This window comes from Lissotriton vulgaris, chromosome 3_1 (genome assembly GCF_964263255.1).
Source record: "Lissotriton vulgaris chromosome 3_1, aLisVul1.2, whole genome shotgun sequence".
NCBI classification, from domain to species: domain Eukaryota; kingdom Metazoa; phylum Chordata; class Amphibia; order Caudata; family Salamandridae; genus Lissotriton; species Lissotriton vulgaris.
In genome coordinates, this window is record NC_141689.1 from 1,339,795,502 (window position 1) to 1,339,813,992 (window position 18,491).

Here is an 18,491-nt window from a genome sequence, read left to right on the forward strand (position 1 = left end):
GGTGGTGATACTGGTGGTGGTAGTACTGGTGGTGGTAGTGGTATTGGTAGTACTGGTAGTGGTAGTACTGGTGGTCATGGTACTGTTAGTACTGGTGGTGGTGGTAGTTGTAGTACTGGTGGCTGTAGTACTGGTAGTACTGGGGGTGTTGGTGGTACTGGTAGTGGTAGTACTGGTGGTGGTGGTACTGGTGCTGGTGGTGGTACTGGTAGTGGTAGTACTGGTGGTGGTACCGGTAGTGGTAGTGCTAGTGGTGGTGGTGGTACTGCTGCCCGTAGTACTGGTAGTGGTAGTACTGGTGGTGGTGGTACTGGTGATGGTGGTACTGGTGGTGGTAGTACTGGTGGTGGTACTGGTATTGGTAGTACTGGTAGTGGTAGTACTGGTGGTCGTAGTACTGTTAGTACTGGTGGTGGTGGTAGTTGTAGTACTGGTGGCTGTAGTACTGGTAGTACTGGGGGTGGTGGTAGTACTGGTGGTGGTGGTACTGGTGGTGGTGGTAGTGGTAATGGTAATGGTAGTACTGGTAGTGGTAGTACTGGTGGTGGTGGTACTGGTAGTACTGGTGGTGGTACTGGTAGTAGTGGTAGTACTGGAGGTGGTGTTACTGGTAGTGGTAGTACTGTTGGTGGTAGTACTGGTAGTGGTGGTACTGGTGGTGGTGGTACTGGTGGTGGTGGTACTGGTGGTGGTGGTACTGGTAGTGGTAGTACTGGTGGTGGTACCGGTAGTGGTAGTGCTAGTGGTGGTGGTACTGCTGCCCGTAGTACTGGTAGTGGTAGTACTGGTGGTGGTGATACTGGTGGTGGTAGTACTGGTGGTGGTAGTGGTATTGGTAGTACTGGTAGTGGTAGTACTGGTGGTCGTGGTACTGTTAGTACTGGTGGTGGTGGTAGTTGTAGTACTGGTGGCTGTAGTACTGGTAGTACTGGGGGTGTTGGTGGTACTGGTAGTGGTAGTACTGGTGGTACTGGTGCTGGTGGTGGTACTGGTAGTGGTAGTACTGGTGGTGGTACCGGTAGTGGTAGTGCTAGTGGTGGTGGTGGTACTGTTGCCCTTAGTACTGGTAGTGGTAGTACTGGTGGTGGTGGTACTGGTGATGGTGGTACTGGTGGTGGTAGTACTGGTGGTGGTAGTGGTACTGGTATTGGTAGTACTGGTAGTGGTAGTACTGGTGGTCGTGGTACTGTTAGTACTGGTGGTGGTGGTAGTTGTAGTACTGGTGGCTGTAGTACTGGTAGTACTGGGGGTGGTGGTAGTACTGGTGGTGGTGGTACTGGTGGTGGTGGTAGTGGTAATGGTAGTGGTAGTACTGGTGGTGGTGGTACTGGCAGTACTGGTGGTGGTGTTAGTGGTGGTGGTGGTGTTAGTGGTAGTACTGGTGGTCGTGGTACTGTTACTACTGGTGGTGGTGGTAGTGGTAGTACTGGTGGCTGTAGTACTGGTAGTACTGCTGGTGGTGGTGCATGTATCAATGAGTCTAATTTTTCCTAATGAAATAGCCATTGGCATTACGTGAGACACACAAGACATTTGTGAATTCCCATTGTAACAGCGGGAAGGCTCTGTTTTCCATGATTATTGAGTATTCGCGTTTTTTCCACAAACTTTAAAATAATGATGACTGCATGTTAACTCTGGGAGTCAGGCTCAACAGCACGTGTCACGAAGGTCACTTTTAACCTTCATCATTTATTCAACCAGTAGTCTGCATGTCAGCACTTATTAAAATTCGGAAACAAAGCTTACAGAACCAGAATCCAAATGTTTTAAAATAAAACGCCTTTAAACCCCGTTTTTTAAACCACAGACAAAAATAGTGCAGCGCAGCGTGCGAGGAAAAGAAGGAAATGACCTTTGGAAATTAGAGTATTCAGGAAACACAAGAACTACAGTGTGGACGAGCATGTATGAGTCATCTTCTGTGAGCCTCGCCTGCTGCCTCATCATTTTACATTGAACGCGCTCACCGCTGTGAAAGTGCACGCATCATCTGGATTGCATTACACGGGCACTCTGACAGCTCCTAATTAAGATTAATCCCTCTGCTGTGCTCGTTCACGTACAGAATATGCCATGAAACTAACATCAATGACGGACGAAAAGTCAATATAGCCTATCACGTCAAGGCTACTAAATAGACAGCACAGCGAAGACGAATCACTAGGCACATGCCATAAAACACTATGGAATTTAAGGAATGTGCCTGGCCATAGCCCTACATATCCTTTTTTTTTCTTTAACATTAGGATCTCGAAGCTCCGCCCCTTCGGGGGCGTAGTCCGAGCCCTAAAAACAGTAAAACAAGGTGTACAGTGAATAAGTAAATAAGTTAAAGTTAGGTGCGGAAGCATCATGTGAACAGTGCGTGATTAGATGGGTCAACACACCCATCATAACTCATTATCGAATTAAGGAGTGACTATCCCTATTAATCACAGCACCAGTGGATTAACGATATAACTTTGAGTACAACGGAGTGCTCCACACAAACCTAATAACTAGTACTTCGATCTGAGGCACACATGCAGTTGTCATTTGAATCCTAAAGGGACATCATGTGGCATCTGTGACAACATCAAAGTTTTGGAAGAACCATTTTACCTAGTCACTTTCTAATGTGGATGAATTTTGTCAGTGAGACAGCGTGCAGTGGATCACTGTCAATGAAGCACAGAAAAATGGGAGCGAACAGCTCTCCAGATGGCACTTAATATACTTTGGTGTCGTCATGTCCACGTGCGGAGACGTGGCTGGGGTGGCATTGCACCATTTGATGGCTAAGTAAAGGAATTGCTGGGAAAAGATTTTCCGGACAAGTCAGAAGCTTGAAAGGATAATTCATAATGAAAAGAATATATGGAAAAAAGGTATTCTTCTAGTACGCTACCAAACAGACATTGTGAAAAATGCGTGTACTTTGACTGCATTAGCCAAAAGGTTTCCTATGCCATGTTCATACACTATTATAAAACATCCATGTGCGGTGTCTGCTGCACTGGACTCCAATACGTTAAAAAAAAATCAGTTTTTAGTTACCTGGTCCATTTTTACGTAGCATATAAAGCAAGCACTCTTTAGACATGAAGTCCATTAAACATGTATTAAGATGCGCAGCATTCAACAATTACTCGTGCCTCTTGGCACTAAATCAATGATTGGCCTGTAGTGACAAGGGGAGTACTTTCATATATTGGCTACAATTATTTTTTTTTAAATTCAAGCAAAACAATAAGAAACCAGGATTGCTCACCTCCTGTAAACATATCTTTATGGACCTCCAACAAAACAGCCACTCCAATGTTGTCCTTCGTCATAACTCTGTTCAACATGGCTTCTGAACCGTCGGAGTTTGCCATTGCCACTTGGTTGAATTCAACAGTGTGCTTTTGCACTACAGTAAATCTAAATAATTCAAAAGAGTAACAGAAACAAGGTCACTTTTGGGTTTCCACTCCCTCACCTAAGTATTTACAAAAATTTGGGCATTCTTTGCACCCAGTGTTAAACACGATTTTCGAAATAAAGGAGGCTAAGGCTACATATTTTCTAAGCACATGCAATTCTATTAATGGCTTATTTAAAACTAGAAAAATGTGCGTTTTGTGCTTAAGAAATAAAGCGGGGAGATCTATTTGTAGTTTCTGCAACGGTCTCAGCTGTCTCCAGTTGCATTTTGAGAGGAACTACGGTTGATCAAATAGGCCTCAAAATTCTGTCATGGAATATTGCTGTAACCCACACGAAACTATTCAATCCTAACTGGCTCGCTGTAGTTCATAATGCAGAAATTATTTTAATGCAAGAAACTTGGTCTATAGAGGAATTTGGTGTCAATGTTTTGTATACACTTTGTTGTACAGCTACTTCATCTCGGGTAGGAGAACCTAAGGGGAGTCAAGCCCTTTTGTTCTCTGAGAAGTCACAGTTCTCTCTACCAGAGTAATTTATTTTACTTCCAATCATCAGCTGGTGTCATTGCAGATCCCACGATATAACCGTGCCTAAAGTATGTTGGGCCCAAGAGTGGTTCCATTCACCGCATATTTATGGACCTCTCCGGTGCCTTTGACTTGCTTAGCATAGTGAAGCTCTGGAACATTATGGTATGGATGGGAATTGATCATGTTATAATTGGATTGGTCCAAAGGATGCTTTGGGATACCATAGTCAGGGTCAGATATGGTACAGACTGTGAACGTTTCCCTATAGTTGAATATTCATTAAGAGTCAGGCAAGGTTGTGTGATGGCCTCCTTACTGTTCCTTATCTAAATTAATGACCTAGAATACTATTTGGGCAAAATAGGGAACGATCGACCCACAATGAAGTCTAGTGTTATACCAGTCTTATTGAATGCGGATGACCCAGTACTAATCTAAGGAACTTCAAATAGCCTGCAACTCCTCCCAGATGCTTTTCATAGCTTTATGGGGGGGGGGTGGGGAGGGTCTTAAAACTAATTCCGCCAAATCTTATGCATTGAGTAATGGTCCCAAAAATGTTAAATAATGGGCTTTTTATTTGGGTGGGTCAGAAATTCTTAGAGTGAAGACTTCTACTTACCATGACTTTCCTTTGGACTATAATTTACATTAGCGTAGCCTATATAATATTAGGTTTAGTCAATGCCAAAGAGCTGTGGAATCAGTTTTTTACCTTTTCCTTTCCAGCTCAGGCACAATCCGGTTCGAGAAATTATCAACATCTATAAAAGTATTTCTTTGGCGACCTATGGAATAGGTGTTTGTGGTACAAGGGTGCAGGGCCACTGCAGCAGGTTGAGAAGACATTTTTGCCAGGACTATTGGAAGTCCCTCAGTCTACTCCATCTATTATGTGCCATTCTGAGGTACGTCCCCTTTGGAGGACAAAATAAAGCTGGAACCCCTACTCCTTTGGCTCAGAATTTGGGGGCACACTTATCAAAGAAACTGTTGGCAGGCTGTCTCTACCTGGATAATGCTGCGGCAATTCCCTGGATCAAGGACATTAAATCGGGGTTCACAGACCTAGGTCTTACGAGGCTCTTTATTAAACCTGAGAATAGAAAAACATTTACAGGGTTACAGGTGAAAGAGATGTTTAATGAAAGGCAAGGTAGATTTTATCAGACGAATTTCGATTAACTCAGTTCCAGTGTTAACTATAACATAATCAAAACGTATTTGGGTTGTGAATTTTATTTATCAGTTTGCAATGTGAATTCGAGGTTTTATCTTACAAGATTTTCTTTGAATATTTTGCATTTGTTAGTGGCTTTTCCTAAGAAAGTTGTTTGGATCGCAACACTGCCAAGATGCCCATATGATAATGTTCCCTTACAAAGCACAATGCACTTAATTCTTTTTTAGGCTTATGTTCTTATGGAAGGAAACATATTATGATCCCAATTCTGCGAGCATCTAAATTTAGAATTTCTTGCAGTAATTGTGTAATAAAGATCTGTGCATTGCTTTGGCAATTTTTGCTCATTCTGTGATGGGGATTAGAAACAGATATGGGTCAATGTAATCATGTGAATTTTTGATCTTCTCGCGATTTATATCTTGTGCTGCTGAATTTTAAATTGTGAAGTTTTAAGCCCTAAGCCTAAGAATAGATTTTTTAAATTGTGTGTGTGTATTTAAGGTTTTTAATAAGCCAAATAAAGTTTACTTGACTAGACTGGTTTCAAACATGTTATTGTGGACGAGCTGGTTAAAGCAATTACACAAGGGTCAACTTTCAAATATTGTAACAAAAACACAGCTCTGAGGCACTCCACTGTATCATTATATAACCCCATTCCTGCTAGTGTAGGAAGAAGGGAAACTTGTAACGAACACAATGATTAACAACTGTAGTTCATCTCGATCATGTAAAGGAGCCTATCTGAAAACGACAGAGTAATTATCTTACCTCCACCAGCTAAAGAAACGGCTCAAACATCATTCCTGACAGACAGAGGGCAATAAAGAGAATTCACACCAACATGGGATTTGCAACCCTAAATTAAGGTAACAGTGGTAACAAGACATCCACTTCTTGTTATCGCTAGAAGGACCTTGGTGCCTTCAAATCTGAATGAAAACACATTAGTTTTATTACACCAAATCTTTCGTTTTGCAGGCTGTAAGAGCTCACCTAATTTCTAGCTGGAATACTTTGTTATTAATTTTCTGTAACTGATTTAGTCTGCGCAAAGTGGCTTGGCTGTCATCTGGAGAAAAAAAAGTTCCTTTCAGTCTGAATGCCTTACTATTCCGCTTTTTGACCTCTCATAGGATTATACCTTGCTCACTGGGGCTGCCAAGCTTGGCTATCACAGTATCACAGATTTCACAGAACCCTTTCAGGGGAGACGGTGCTGAACTCTCTCAATATGCCACAATGATATTTGGCCCCCATGCAGGTTCATTTGTTCTCATCTCCATAGGAAGCTAGACCCAAAGACAGTTGAATGGAATGTATTCCTTCATTTATGGTAAGATATTATACTTCCCCTTTTCTTCATGATTAGGAGGACTATGTTTCATGTCAGGATGGAGAAAGTTCCGCACATCTAAGGTCTCCCTTTTGTTTTTAAATGTAGCCTGTATTCCAATTGGTTTTTAAATTGGGAAGGAAAATGCTACTTACCAGTATGCATCTGTTCTTGGCATGTAGAGCTGCAGATATCTACACTTTGCATTAGATCGCCACCTGGTGTTGGGCTCGGATGATTGCATTTCAATCAATCAATCAATCACGGCATTTGTAAAGCGCGCTACTCACCCGGGAGGGTCTCAAGGCGCTTGGGGAGAGGGGTAAGTTACTGCTCGAACAGCCAGGTCTTGAGCTGCTTCCTGAAGGAGTGATGGTCTTGGGTTCGCCGAAGGTGGGTGGGGAGGGAGTTCCAAGTCTTGGCTGCCAGGTAGGAGAAGGATTTTCCTCCGGCGGTGGCTCTGCGGATGCGTGGTACGGTGGAGAGTGCGTGGCTGGTCGATCGTAGCTGGCAGGTGGGCGTGTAGAAGGTCATGCTGTCGTTGACGTACTTGGGGCCCAGGGCGTGAAGAGCCTTGTGTGCGTGGGTGAGTCTGAACGTGATTCTCTTGCTGACGGGGAGCCAGTGCAGGTCTCTCAGGTGTCCGTTGATGTGGCTGTGTCGGGGGATGTCCAGGATGAGTCGTGCGGAGGCGGAGTCTTTTTTGAAGTTTGGCTGTGGTTCCGGCGTAGAGGGTGTTCCCGTAGTCCAATCGGCTGGTGACGAGTGCCTGGGTGACGGTCTTCCTAGTTTCAGTGGGGATCCATCTGAAGATCTTGCGGAGCATGCGCAGGGTGTTGAAGCACGAGGATGAGACGGTGTTGACTTGTCTGGTAATTGACAGGGAGGAGTCCAGGATGAAGCCCAGGTTGCGTGCGTTGTCCGTTGGTTTGGGAGCGGTGCCCAGGGCCTGAGGCCACCAGGAGTCGTCCCAGGCGGAGGGTGATGATCCCAGGATGAGGACTTCCGTCTTGTCTGAGTTCAGTTTAAGGCGGCTGTTCCTCATCCAGTCGGCGACGTCTTTCATCCCTTCGTGTAGGTTGGCTCTGGCGGTGGTTTGCTCGTTGGTGAGGGAGAGATGCGCTGGGTGTCGTCGGCGTAGGAGATGATGTTGAGGTTGTGTTGGTGTGCGATGGCTGCGAGGGGGCTCATGTAGACATTGAAGAGGGTTGGACTGAGTGAAGATCCTCGTGGTACGCCGCAGATGATTTTGGTGGCCTCGGATCTGAACGGAGGGAGGCGGACTCTCTGGGTTCTTCCGGTGAGGAACGAGATGATCCACTCCAGTGCTTTCTCTCGGATTCCGATGTTGCTGAGGCGCTTCACTAGGGTGCGGTGGCAGACAGTGTCGAAAGCCGCAGAGAGGTCCAGGAGGATGAGGGCCGCTGTTTCCCCGCTGTCGATCAGGGTTCTGTTGTTGTCGGTGGCTGCGATTAGGGTGGTCTCGGTGCTGTGGTTGGCCCGAAACCCGGACTGCGAGGGGTCGAGTGATCCGTTCGTCTCGAGGAAGGCGGCAAGCTGTTTGTTGACGGTGTTCTCGATGACTTTGGCCGGAAAAGAAAGGAGCGAGATGGGACGGTAGTTCTTGAGGTCGGTGGGGTCCGCCGTTGGTTTCTTCAGGAGGGCGGTCAGCTCGGCGTGCTTCCAGCTCTCCGGGAAGGTGGCGGTGTGGAAGGAGGTGTTGATGGTGTCTCGGAGATGGGGTGCGATGATGGCGTCGGCTTTGTTGAAGACGTGGTGTGGGCACGGGTCGGTTGGTGATCCGGAGTGGATGGAGTTCATCGTGCGGGTGGTGTCTTCGGTGCTGTAACTGTACTGTAACTGTACAGGAATTTATATAGCGCAAATCACCGAGCGGTTTCTAAGCGCTTGCTTAGGGAACCCGTCCTGGTATTCCCCTGTGAGATAACCCCGGCAGGGTATCCGCAAGGTGAAAGCCAGGCATCTCGCCACGAGGGGCCGTTGTGGAGATTAAGCAAGCTATTGCCCAGAGTCTCAGAGTGTGAACCCATGAATCAAGTAGGCACCGGAGCGAGAATTGTCGAGTCCATGGACATTTTTGGACTCAAGACCCCGCCGAGCCGGGAATTGAACCCTGGTCCCAGGCTGACCTCTGCTTCCAGGTCTGCCTCCTCTAACCAGTGAGCCACACTTCTCCACGATCGGGGTCGAGTTGCAGAGGGTGGTGGTGGCGGGCGTTGGTTCGGTGGTAGGGTGCGTGGTCTGAGCGTCGAAGCTGTTGTGTATGTCCGCGATCTTGCGGTGGAAGAACGAGGCGAGTGAGTTGCAGAGGTCTCGCGAGGGAGTGATGTCGTTGTTTCCGGCGCTGGGGTTGGAGAACTCTTTGACGATGCTGAAGAGTTCCTTGCTGTCGTGGGCGTTGTTGTCCAGTCGTTCTTTGAGTGCCGTCTTCTTGGTGGCGTGGATCAGCTGATGGTGTTTGCGGGTGGCGTGCTTGAGGGCGGTCCTGTTGTCTGTGGTCTGGTCGAGCCGCCAGGCTTTCTCGAGGGTGCGGCAGTTCTTCTTGGCTTCCTTGAGTTCGTCGGTAAACCAGGGGGTTTTCTTGCTGCCGGGTCTGCTGGGAAGGTTCTTTAGTGGTTCGATCCGCAGGCGGTCAGCCACTTGGTGAGGTTGCTGGCTGCTTCGTTGGGGTCCGTTGTGCTGGTGGGAGTGTTCTGGCTGAGGGAGGCGGTGAGCTGCTCGGCGGTGATCTTGCTCCAGCTTCGGCGAGGGACCTGTTGCGGGTGGTGGTGGGTCGTAGTTCTTCTGAAGCTGAAGTGGACGCAGCTGTGGTCGGTCCAGTGGAGTCCGGTGGCGTGGCTGAAGGAGATGTGCTTGCTGGATGAGAAGACGGGGTCAAGGGTTGTCGTCTTGGAAGAAGTCTTTGTAGTCATGAGATAGGTGACTCCTCCCTTGGACGATAGTACGCATGGGCATTGGCTCCATCCTTAGATTGTTTTTCGCCATGATTGGAAATGATGGACTTAGTAGAAAGAAAGAAGGGATGTCCATGCGTAAATATATAATTAAGTTAAAACTGGAACAGATACAGGTCCCGGGGAGGCGGGAGGGCGTGTAGAAATCTGCAGCTCTACATGCCAAGAACAGATGCATACTGGTAAGTAGCATTTTCCGTTCGTATGAGCTGCAGATTCTACACTTTGCATCGATTGTGCAGCAGTGTCTCCCCTAGCGGTGGTCACCTGTTTCCGTTGCAGTTGTTTGTAAGAGAGTTTTGAGGACAGCTTGGCCTACCACAGCTTGCTGCTTGGCTTGCACATCAACACAATGGTGTTTAGTGAAGGTGTGTGTGGTAGACCATGTTGCTGCTTTGCAGATGTTTTCTAGGGGAATGTTCCCTAAGAAAGCCATGGAGGCTCCTAGTTTTGCGTGTGGAGTGTGCTCTAGGAGGAACTGTTAATGTGGGTTTTGCCTTGTGATAGCATCATTGTGTACATTTAACAATCCACCTTGCAATTCCGGATTTAGAAATGGGGTTGCCTTTATATGATGGAGAGAAAGCTACAAATAGTTGCTTTGTTTTGCGAAAGGATTTGGTCCTATCGATGTAATAGAGAAGAGCTCTTTTGACATCTAGTGTGTGTAGAGCTCTCTCTGCTACAGAGTCTGGGTTTTGAAAAAACACTGGTAACTCTACAGATTGGTTTAGATGAAAAGGAGTAATTACTTTAGGAAGGAATTTAGGATTAGTCCTTAGAACCACTTTGTTACGGTGTAATTGTAAGAATGGTTCTTGTATAGTGAAAGCTTGAATCTCACTAACTCTTCTAAGAGAGGTAATAGCAATGAGGAAAGCTGTTTTCCATGTGAGAAACTGCAGTTCACATTTGTGTAAAGGTTTAAAGGGGGGTCCCATAAGAACAATGTTTAGGTTCCACCCTGGAGAGGGTGGTAACCTAGGAGGAAAAATTATTTTTAATCCTTCCATAAAAGCTTTTATTGCTGGTACTCTAATCAACGACAGATAATGTCTGTTTTGTAGATATGCCGCAATGGCTGCAAGATGTAAGCGTATAGATGAATATGCTAGATTACATCTCTGTAAATGGAGAAGGTAACAGATAATATTTTGGATGGAAGCATCTAAAGGATTAATTTGATTATTAGTGCAGTAAATGGCACATCTTTTCTATTTAGCAGCATAGCAAGCTCTAGAAGTAGGTCTTCTCGTTTCTTTAATGATATTCATTCAGTCTAGTGGCAGGTTAAGGTAACCAAACTCTAAGACTTCAGGAACCATATCGCCAGATTCAGTTGGTTTGGGTCTGGATGTCTGATGTCTCCATGGTTCTGCGTTAGCAAAGATGGGGTCAGACGTAGTTTTTGGTGTGGAACTAGGGATAGTTCTAGTAGTGTTGTGAACCACATTTGGCGTGCCCATGTGGGAGCTATTAAAATGAGTTTGAGCGACTTGTCGTAGCTTGTGCACTATTAGTGGTATTAGTGGTAGCTGCTGAAACGTGTACGCAAATCTGCCTGACCAGTTCATCCATTTCGCATTGCCCTTGGACAGCGGGTGTGGGTTGGGCATTTTGCGTTTTCGTGTCTGGCGAACAGATCTATGTCTGGATGACCCCACTTGTGAAAGAATGGTAGAAGAACTTGTGGATGTAGTTCTCATTCGTGAATCTGTTGTGTCTGTCGACTTAACAGATCTGCCATCTGATTGTGAACTCCTGAAAGGTGTTCTGCCAGTAGATATATCTTTTGTGGAATGGCCCATCTTCAAACAAATGTTCTGTGCAAGCTGGGACAGTTGCAGAGAGTGTGTCCCCCCCGTTTTTGTATATAGTACATGGCTGTCATGTTGTCTGTCCGGATCATAACAACTTTTTTCTGTACATGTACTTGGAAAGACTTGAGCGCTAAGAATTTTGCTAGCAGCTCTAGGTGATTGATGTGGAGCACTTTTTGTTGAGTGGTCCATTTTCCCTGAGTTGTATGGTGTAGGAGATGGGCTTCCCATCCTGTGAGCGATGCGTCTGTTGTAAGTACTATTTGTGAAACAGGTTCAAGGAACGGCAGCCCCTTTGCCAAGTTTTTGGTGTTCCACCACTGCAGAGAGCGATGTCTGCGGCTGTCTACCAACACCAAGTCTGTAAGTTGTCCTTGAGCCTGGTTCTACTGTTGTGCTAGACATTCTAGTAACGGAGGCATTTGCAGTCTTACATACGGTACAATAAAAATGCAAGATGCCATCATGCCTATTAGTCGCATGAACACTCTGGTTGGGAGAGAGTGTTGCTGTTGAAATTTTGTGACTAAGGCTTGAATGCTCTGTATCCTGGCTGGAATGGGATACGCTAGAGCTACAGACGTGTTTATTATAGCCCCTAGGTACTGATATACATGAGAGGGCTGAAGATGCGACTTGGTGTAGTTGATTGTGAACCCTAAGTCGTGTAATGTTTGAATTGTTTGAGATGTGTGTTGGACACATTGATTGAATGACTTGGCTTTTATGAGCCAATCGTCTAGATATGGGAAGACATGGATGTGTTGTCTTCTGAGATGTGCTGCTACTACTGCTAGGCACTTTGTAAACACTCTTGGTGCAGTTATGACCCCGAATGGAAGGACTTTGAACTGATAGTCCTGTCCTTCCAGTACAAACCTTAGATACTTCCTGTGAGAAGGATGTATAGGAATGTGGAAGTAGGCGTCCTTTAAATCTAGTGTAGTAAGGAAGTCGCCTTGTTGCAGCAATGGGAACACGTGTTGTAAAGTGATCATATGAAAATGATCTGAGTGTATATATCGATTGAGGGGCCTGAGGTTGAGAATTCGTCTAAGTGTCCCGTCCTTTTTGGGTATTAGGAAATACAGCGAGTAAACCCCTGTTCCTTGATGTTGTAAGGGAACAATTTCTATTGCGTCTTTGTGAAGTAGTGATAGAACTTCTTGTTTTTTTTTCTTGTTGTATTTCTTTTTATTGAAACAAACATCAGCAGAAAATGTACATTACAGAGGGTCAAATACTGCAGCCGGGTATACATCTTGGGGTCACAGGATAAACAAAACTCAAAAACATATCAGAACTTCACGGAGAGGGGGAATCGTAGGGAACAGCATTCATGGCTGGTGTGCATATTTCTCCTCTATAACTGTTCCAAGATCTCCAGATCAAAGACCATTTCCGAGGGCGTCCCCTCGCAAGGCACATAGTTTTCTCCCTGAACATACACCAATCTAATTTGTTTTCCCATCCTTCCAAGTAGGGGGGCTGCTCCGCTCCCCACAGCTGGGCGATATTCCGCTTGGCGATCATATAACCTAGAGTGACCCATTGTGTCTGTGAAGTGTTTAAGTCAGTCGGTTCCCATATGTTAAGTAAGCATCTCCTTGCCTCTGGAGACAGGGAAACTCAGAGAACTCTATGTATGGTGTTATGTATGCTGCGCCAGAAAGCGGTGACGTACTCACACTCCCATATAATATGCATAAAGGTACCAACTAGACCGCATTGCCTCTTGCACCACCCCAAGTCTGAAAGCCCCATATGAACCAATCTAGGTCCTGTAAGGTATACCCTATGTAGAATCTTGAGTTGAACCAGTCGAAGGCGTGCTGGGATCACAACCATCCTAGGAGAGGAAACTGCAGTCTGCCAGTCTTCCTCATCCAGCTGTATATCGTCTTGCGTCCACTTGACTCTCAGCGCCTCAAGGGAGTCAGTCCTATGATTAATCAGTTTTTTATATATAAGAGAAATCGTTTTGTCAGGAAGGTGTCCGTCTAATACTCTATCTTCCAACGGGGAAGCTTCTGAAGGTTCCGTCTTGCCGGGCAGTAATGAAAGAAGGGAATGCCGAACCTGCTCAAATCGAAAAAACTCGGAGTGTGCGAGATTATTCCATCTGCATTTCTTCAAATGATTTAATCTTCCCCTTCCCCCAAACATCTCCAACCCTGTAAATGCCTATGAGTTCCCACTTATCGAAGCCTTTCTTTCGTCTTCCACAGTATGCCCAGCTGTTCGGAGTCCCACAGCGGGGTAGCCATAGTCAATCTGTTTCTCCAACCCAATGAGTCCGTGGCCACATGCCAAGCATGCACTGAGTGTTTAGTAGGACCTGGTAATGTCACCTTGTTAGGACGAGATTATAGGGCTCTGTTATAATTATTGCAGGAAGAAGCCATTTATCCATAGCATAGCCAGGGTCAGCCACCCCTCCATAAGTGCAGTGGTTAATTGCCGCCAGATGGGCCGCCCAATAGTATCTTTTGATGTCCGGGAGGGAGATACCTCCGTCATACCTAGAAAAAGTAAGTTTGTGAAGCGCAATTTGAGGTCTGCCATCCCACAACAGAGTCCGCTGTAGGCCCTCAGTTTCACGGAAATAACTAGATGGTACTACCTCCAAGGTATTTTGCAGAGCATAAAGAAATCGTGGGAGAGTCATCATTTTAAAAAGGGCCGCTCTGCCCAATAATGTAAGAGGAAGCTTCTTCCACTTAAGAGACATCACTCCTAAGCCGATGAAGAGGGGGGAGAAGATTTCGAGAGTACCTGACCGAAGGTTCTAGGGACACAAAAATCCCAAGATATTTAAGAACTTCTTGTTTGAGCAGTATAAGATGTTCTGCAGACATTGGAGGCTGTCTAGGTGGTATGTGTGGAGGGGTAGCTGTAAGTTCCAGGCAGTAGCCATACTGGATAATCTGTCTTACCCACTTGTCTGTTGTGATGGAATTCCAGACCGGTAGGAACTGTGTTAATCTGCCCCCACAGCAGTGGAATGCTGTTGGGGGAGCAGCAGAAAGTCACTGTTTTGTGGTGGGGGAGGTTCGACTACTGTTATTTCCTCGGCCTCTACCCTTATTGTTATTGCCTCTATAGCCCCCTCTAAAACATCCTCTATTGGAGAATGTTTGTATATTAGATTGAAAGGAAGCTGAATTGTCTGCTCCAGCTTGCTTGGAGCCTCCTCTATAAAAGGAGCAACGAAAGGAGCCTCGAGCTTGGGTGGATTGCAAAGCTCCCATAGATTTGGCTGTATCAGTGTCCTTTTTCATTTTTGCAAGTGCTGTGTCTACCTCTGGTCCAAACAGTTGTTGTTGGTTGAATGGCTGATTTAAGATAGTAGTTTGCACTTCTTGCTTAAATCCGGAAATGCGTAGCCACGCATGACATCTAAATAGGACACTAGTGTTTATAGCTCTAGCTGCAGTGTCTGTTACATCAAGTGCACATTTGATTGAGGCATTTGAAATTAGCTTGCCTTCTTGTATAAGGTTGTTTGCCTGTGCTTTATATTGGTCAGGTAGATGTTGTAAGAGTGTATCTAACTGATCATAGTGAGTCCTGTCGTACATTGTGAGGAGGGCTTGTGTGTTAGCTATACGCCATGTATTGCTAGCTTGGGCAGCTATTCTCTTGCCTGAAGGATCGATTACTTTAGATTCTTTATCAGGGGCGGTGCTTCGCCTGATGTTTGTGAGTTTGCCCTTTTTCTAGAGTTTGACACGACTAGGGAATCTAAGGGTAGCTGTCCCTTAATGTAGGCAGGATCCCCAGGAGCAGGCCTGTACTTTTTTCTATTCTTGGGTTTAGTATACTATTACGTACAGGATCTTTAAATACTTCTGGAGCATGTTTAATGACCCTCTTAATCATAGGTAGTATTTAAACTGATCTTTGAGATTGTTCAAAAGTATTTAATAAGAAATCTTCTTCTGGCTCATCTGAATGCATTGTGACCCCATGATAGATGGCAGCCCTATTAAGTAAGTGTCCAAACCCAATATTGTCTTCTGGAGGAGAAAGTTTGGATGGATATGTATGTGGGTCAGGAATATCTGGCACATCCTGTGGGTTTGGGTACTCCCACTCTGTATCATCGCCTGGGTAGGGAAAAGGCTCATCTGGGTCGTAACCTCCCCCCATGCTATAATCATCATCATTCTGAGGTGTATGTGGTGATGAATGAGGAGAATTTTGAGGAGAAATTTGAGGTGAGATATTAGGAGGAAGAGGAGGTGAAGGAGAATTAAGTACAGGAGAAGAAGGGTGCATAGGAGATGTGGCAGAGCCCTTCTGCTTGACAGGCACTCACTGGAGGTGCAGGTGCTGTGTCTGACTTCCTCTTCCTGTGTGGTGTAGTGGATACATGACCTGTCTTTGGATCAATGTAGATCTTGTTTTGTAGAGGATCAGGTTGGAAAAGGTCTTCTCCTTGCGGAACCACTGCTCGTGCCAATTTTTTCGGTTCTGGGCGTGGTTGTTGCTTGTCTTTAGCCTTAGGATCTGTGATAGGGTCCTTTGGCGTGGATTTCGGCACCAAAGGTATTGTCTTTGGAGTCGAAGGCTGTTTCGTGGGCTTGAGAGCATCGGAATCAGGCCTTGTAGGTTTCGGTACCGAAGATATTGGCTTCGGAGTGGAAGCTGGTTTCATCGGCTTCGAAGCGTCAGAAGCAGGCTTCATTGTTTTTGGAGCCGTTTTGTCTTTCCAAGTCGACTGTTTCGGAACCGGGACTTTTTTCGGTTTCGGTGCCGAGGGAGCTGGAGGTATCGGCATATGCGGTTTGCTCGGTATGGAGCTACCAGAAGACTTGAGTATTTTCTTTGGAGCTGGGCTCGATGGCAGGGCTTTCGAAGTATTCTTTCAGTCGCGACTGGGTCCCGTAGGCAGAGTGTTGACCTTTGCCTTCGATTTAGGTGCTGGGTATGGGGCAGGGGAAGTAGTACTCACGCGTTGACCCAATGGTATGGAGTCATCGAAGTCGTCTGCCTCGGATACGATTTGGAGATCGTCTGAATAAGCACATGTTACAGACCTCGTGATGGTCAGTGTGTGGAAATTTTGCTCCACACTCAGGGCATCTTTTAAATGGCGTCCTTTCCATGTGTTGTAGGCCTCCCGGTGTGGATAGGCCCAACGGCCCACGTCGACGACCGGAATCGAGCTGATGAAGTCGAGTCGATGTTTGTTGATATGAGAAGTTGTTTTGTAAAGTTTTTATGCGTTGAACTACTATTGAAGGTATATTTCGAACCGGAGCAGAAAAGTTACATCCAAACCCAGTGGTGGAAAAAAACAATCTAAGGATGGAGACGATGCCCATGTGCACTATCGTCCAAGGGAGGAGTCACCTATTTCATGACTACAAAGACTTCTTCCAAGACGACAACAAAATGCAATCATCCGAGCCCAACACCAGGCGGCGATCTAATGCAAAGTGTAGAATCTGCAGCTCAAATGCCTCGAACAGGATGTTTTCTTTCTCCGTGCTTTTTAGGGCTCGCCTGCTGATGCGCTCAAGCGCATAGCTGGCGAGCTATATTGTGGCTTAAACAGAGTTTAACCATCTCGGCGATTTGTTGCAGTGCCCGAGAGCGCGTGCACATCAAAGCCACCAACCTCCTCAGGCATCTCAAGCTTCCCCCAGCCGACATTTCTCCTCCCCTAATTATTCACTGCACGGCCGCCGGCCGGCACATCAAAGGCTGCTGCTTCCGGCCCCTATTCTTCCGTTCTTGCCTCTCCCCGCCCCCACTTCCCACCACAGCAATGCCGAGAGCTTGTTTATATTGCAGCCTAACCATCTTGCACGCTGCTCTTAAAACAATAACCGTTGTTGGTCATGATATAATTAAACGCTCCAATTATTTTATCAGGGCCACATAGAATTTTATAAAGTCTTTTGCTGGCATTTTCGTTTTATGCTGATTGCTATTTTACACCATTCACATGCTGGCGATTTGCTTCAAAGGAATACATTCATCCTGAACCCCGTTACTAGAGCTTTCTCCTCTTCTGCGATAAACCCACCACACAGCTCCACAGATGCACCCACCACCCAGCTCCACCGATGCACCCACCACACAGCTCCACTGATGCACCCACCACCACTGATGCACCCACCACACAGCTCCACTGATGCAACCACAACACAACTCCACCGACACAGCTCCACCGATGCACCCACCACACAGCTCCACCGACACAACTCCACCGATGCACCCACCACAGAGCTCCACAGATGACCCCACCACAGAGCTCCACAGATGACCCCACCACACAGCTCCACTGATGAACCCAAGACACAGCTCCACCGAGGCACCCAAGACACAGCTCCACCGAGGCACCCATCACACAGCTCCACCGATACACCCACCACACAGATCCACCGAGGCACCCACCACACAGCTCCACCGAGGCACCCACCACACAGCTCAACAGATGCACCCACCACACAGCTCCACAGAGGCACCCACCACACAGCTCCATCGAAGCACCCACCACACAGCTCCACCAAAAAGCACCCACCACACGGCTCCACCGATGCACCCACCACACAGCTCCACCGGAGCACCCACCACACAGCTCCACTGGAGCACCCACCACACAGCTCCACCGATGCACCCACCACACAGCTCCACCGATGCACTCACCACATAGCTCCACCGATGCACCCACCACACAGCTGCACCCACCACACAGCTCCACCGATGCACCCACCACACAGCTCCACGAGGCACCCACCACACAGCTCCACGAGGCACCCACCACACAGCTCCACCGATGCACCCACCACACAGCTCCACCGATGCACCAACCACACAGCTCCACGAGGCACCCACCAGACAGCTCCACTGATGCAACCACCACACAGCTCCACCGACACAGCTCCACCGATGCACCCACCACACAGCTCCACTGATGCAACCACCACACAAGCTCCACTGACACAGCTCCACCGATGCACCCACCACAGAGCTCCACAGATACCCCCACCACACAGCTCCACCGATGCACCCACCACACAGCTCCACCGAGGCACCCACCACACAGCTCCACAGAGGCAACTACCACACAGCTCCACCAATGCACCCACCACACAGCTCCACCTATGTACCCACCACACAGCTCCACTGAGGCACCCACCACACAGCTCAACAGATGCACCCACCACACAGCTCAACAGATGCACCCACCACACAGCTCCACAGAGGCACCCACCA

General features: G+C 47.0%; 1 protein-coding gene across 2 annotated transcripts in view; it reads right to left on the reverse strand.

The window, feature by feature from the left end:
* The window catches only part of LOC147727850 (CCR4-NOT transcription complex subunit 6-like), a 1,257,974-nt gene that overhangs the window by 383,740 nt on the left and 855,743 nt on the right, over window positions 1–18,491 (reverse strand). For both annotated transcript variants that reach the window (XR_015309348.1, XM_086961812.1), the window contains exon 9: window positions 3,254–3,405. Coding sequence is in view for 1 of the 2 variants with exons in the window: in XM_086961812.1 (XP_086817938.1) it covers window positions 3,254–3,405 (152 nt within the window). In the remaining variant the exon portion in view is untranslated. The remainder of the gene's footprint in view (window positions 1–3,253; window positions 3,406–18,491) is intronic.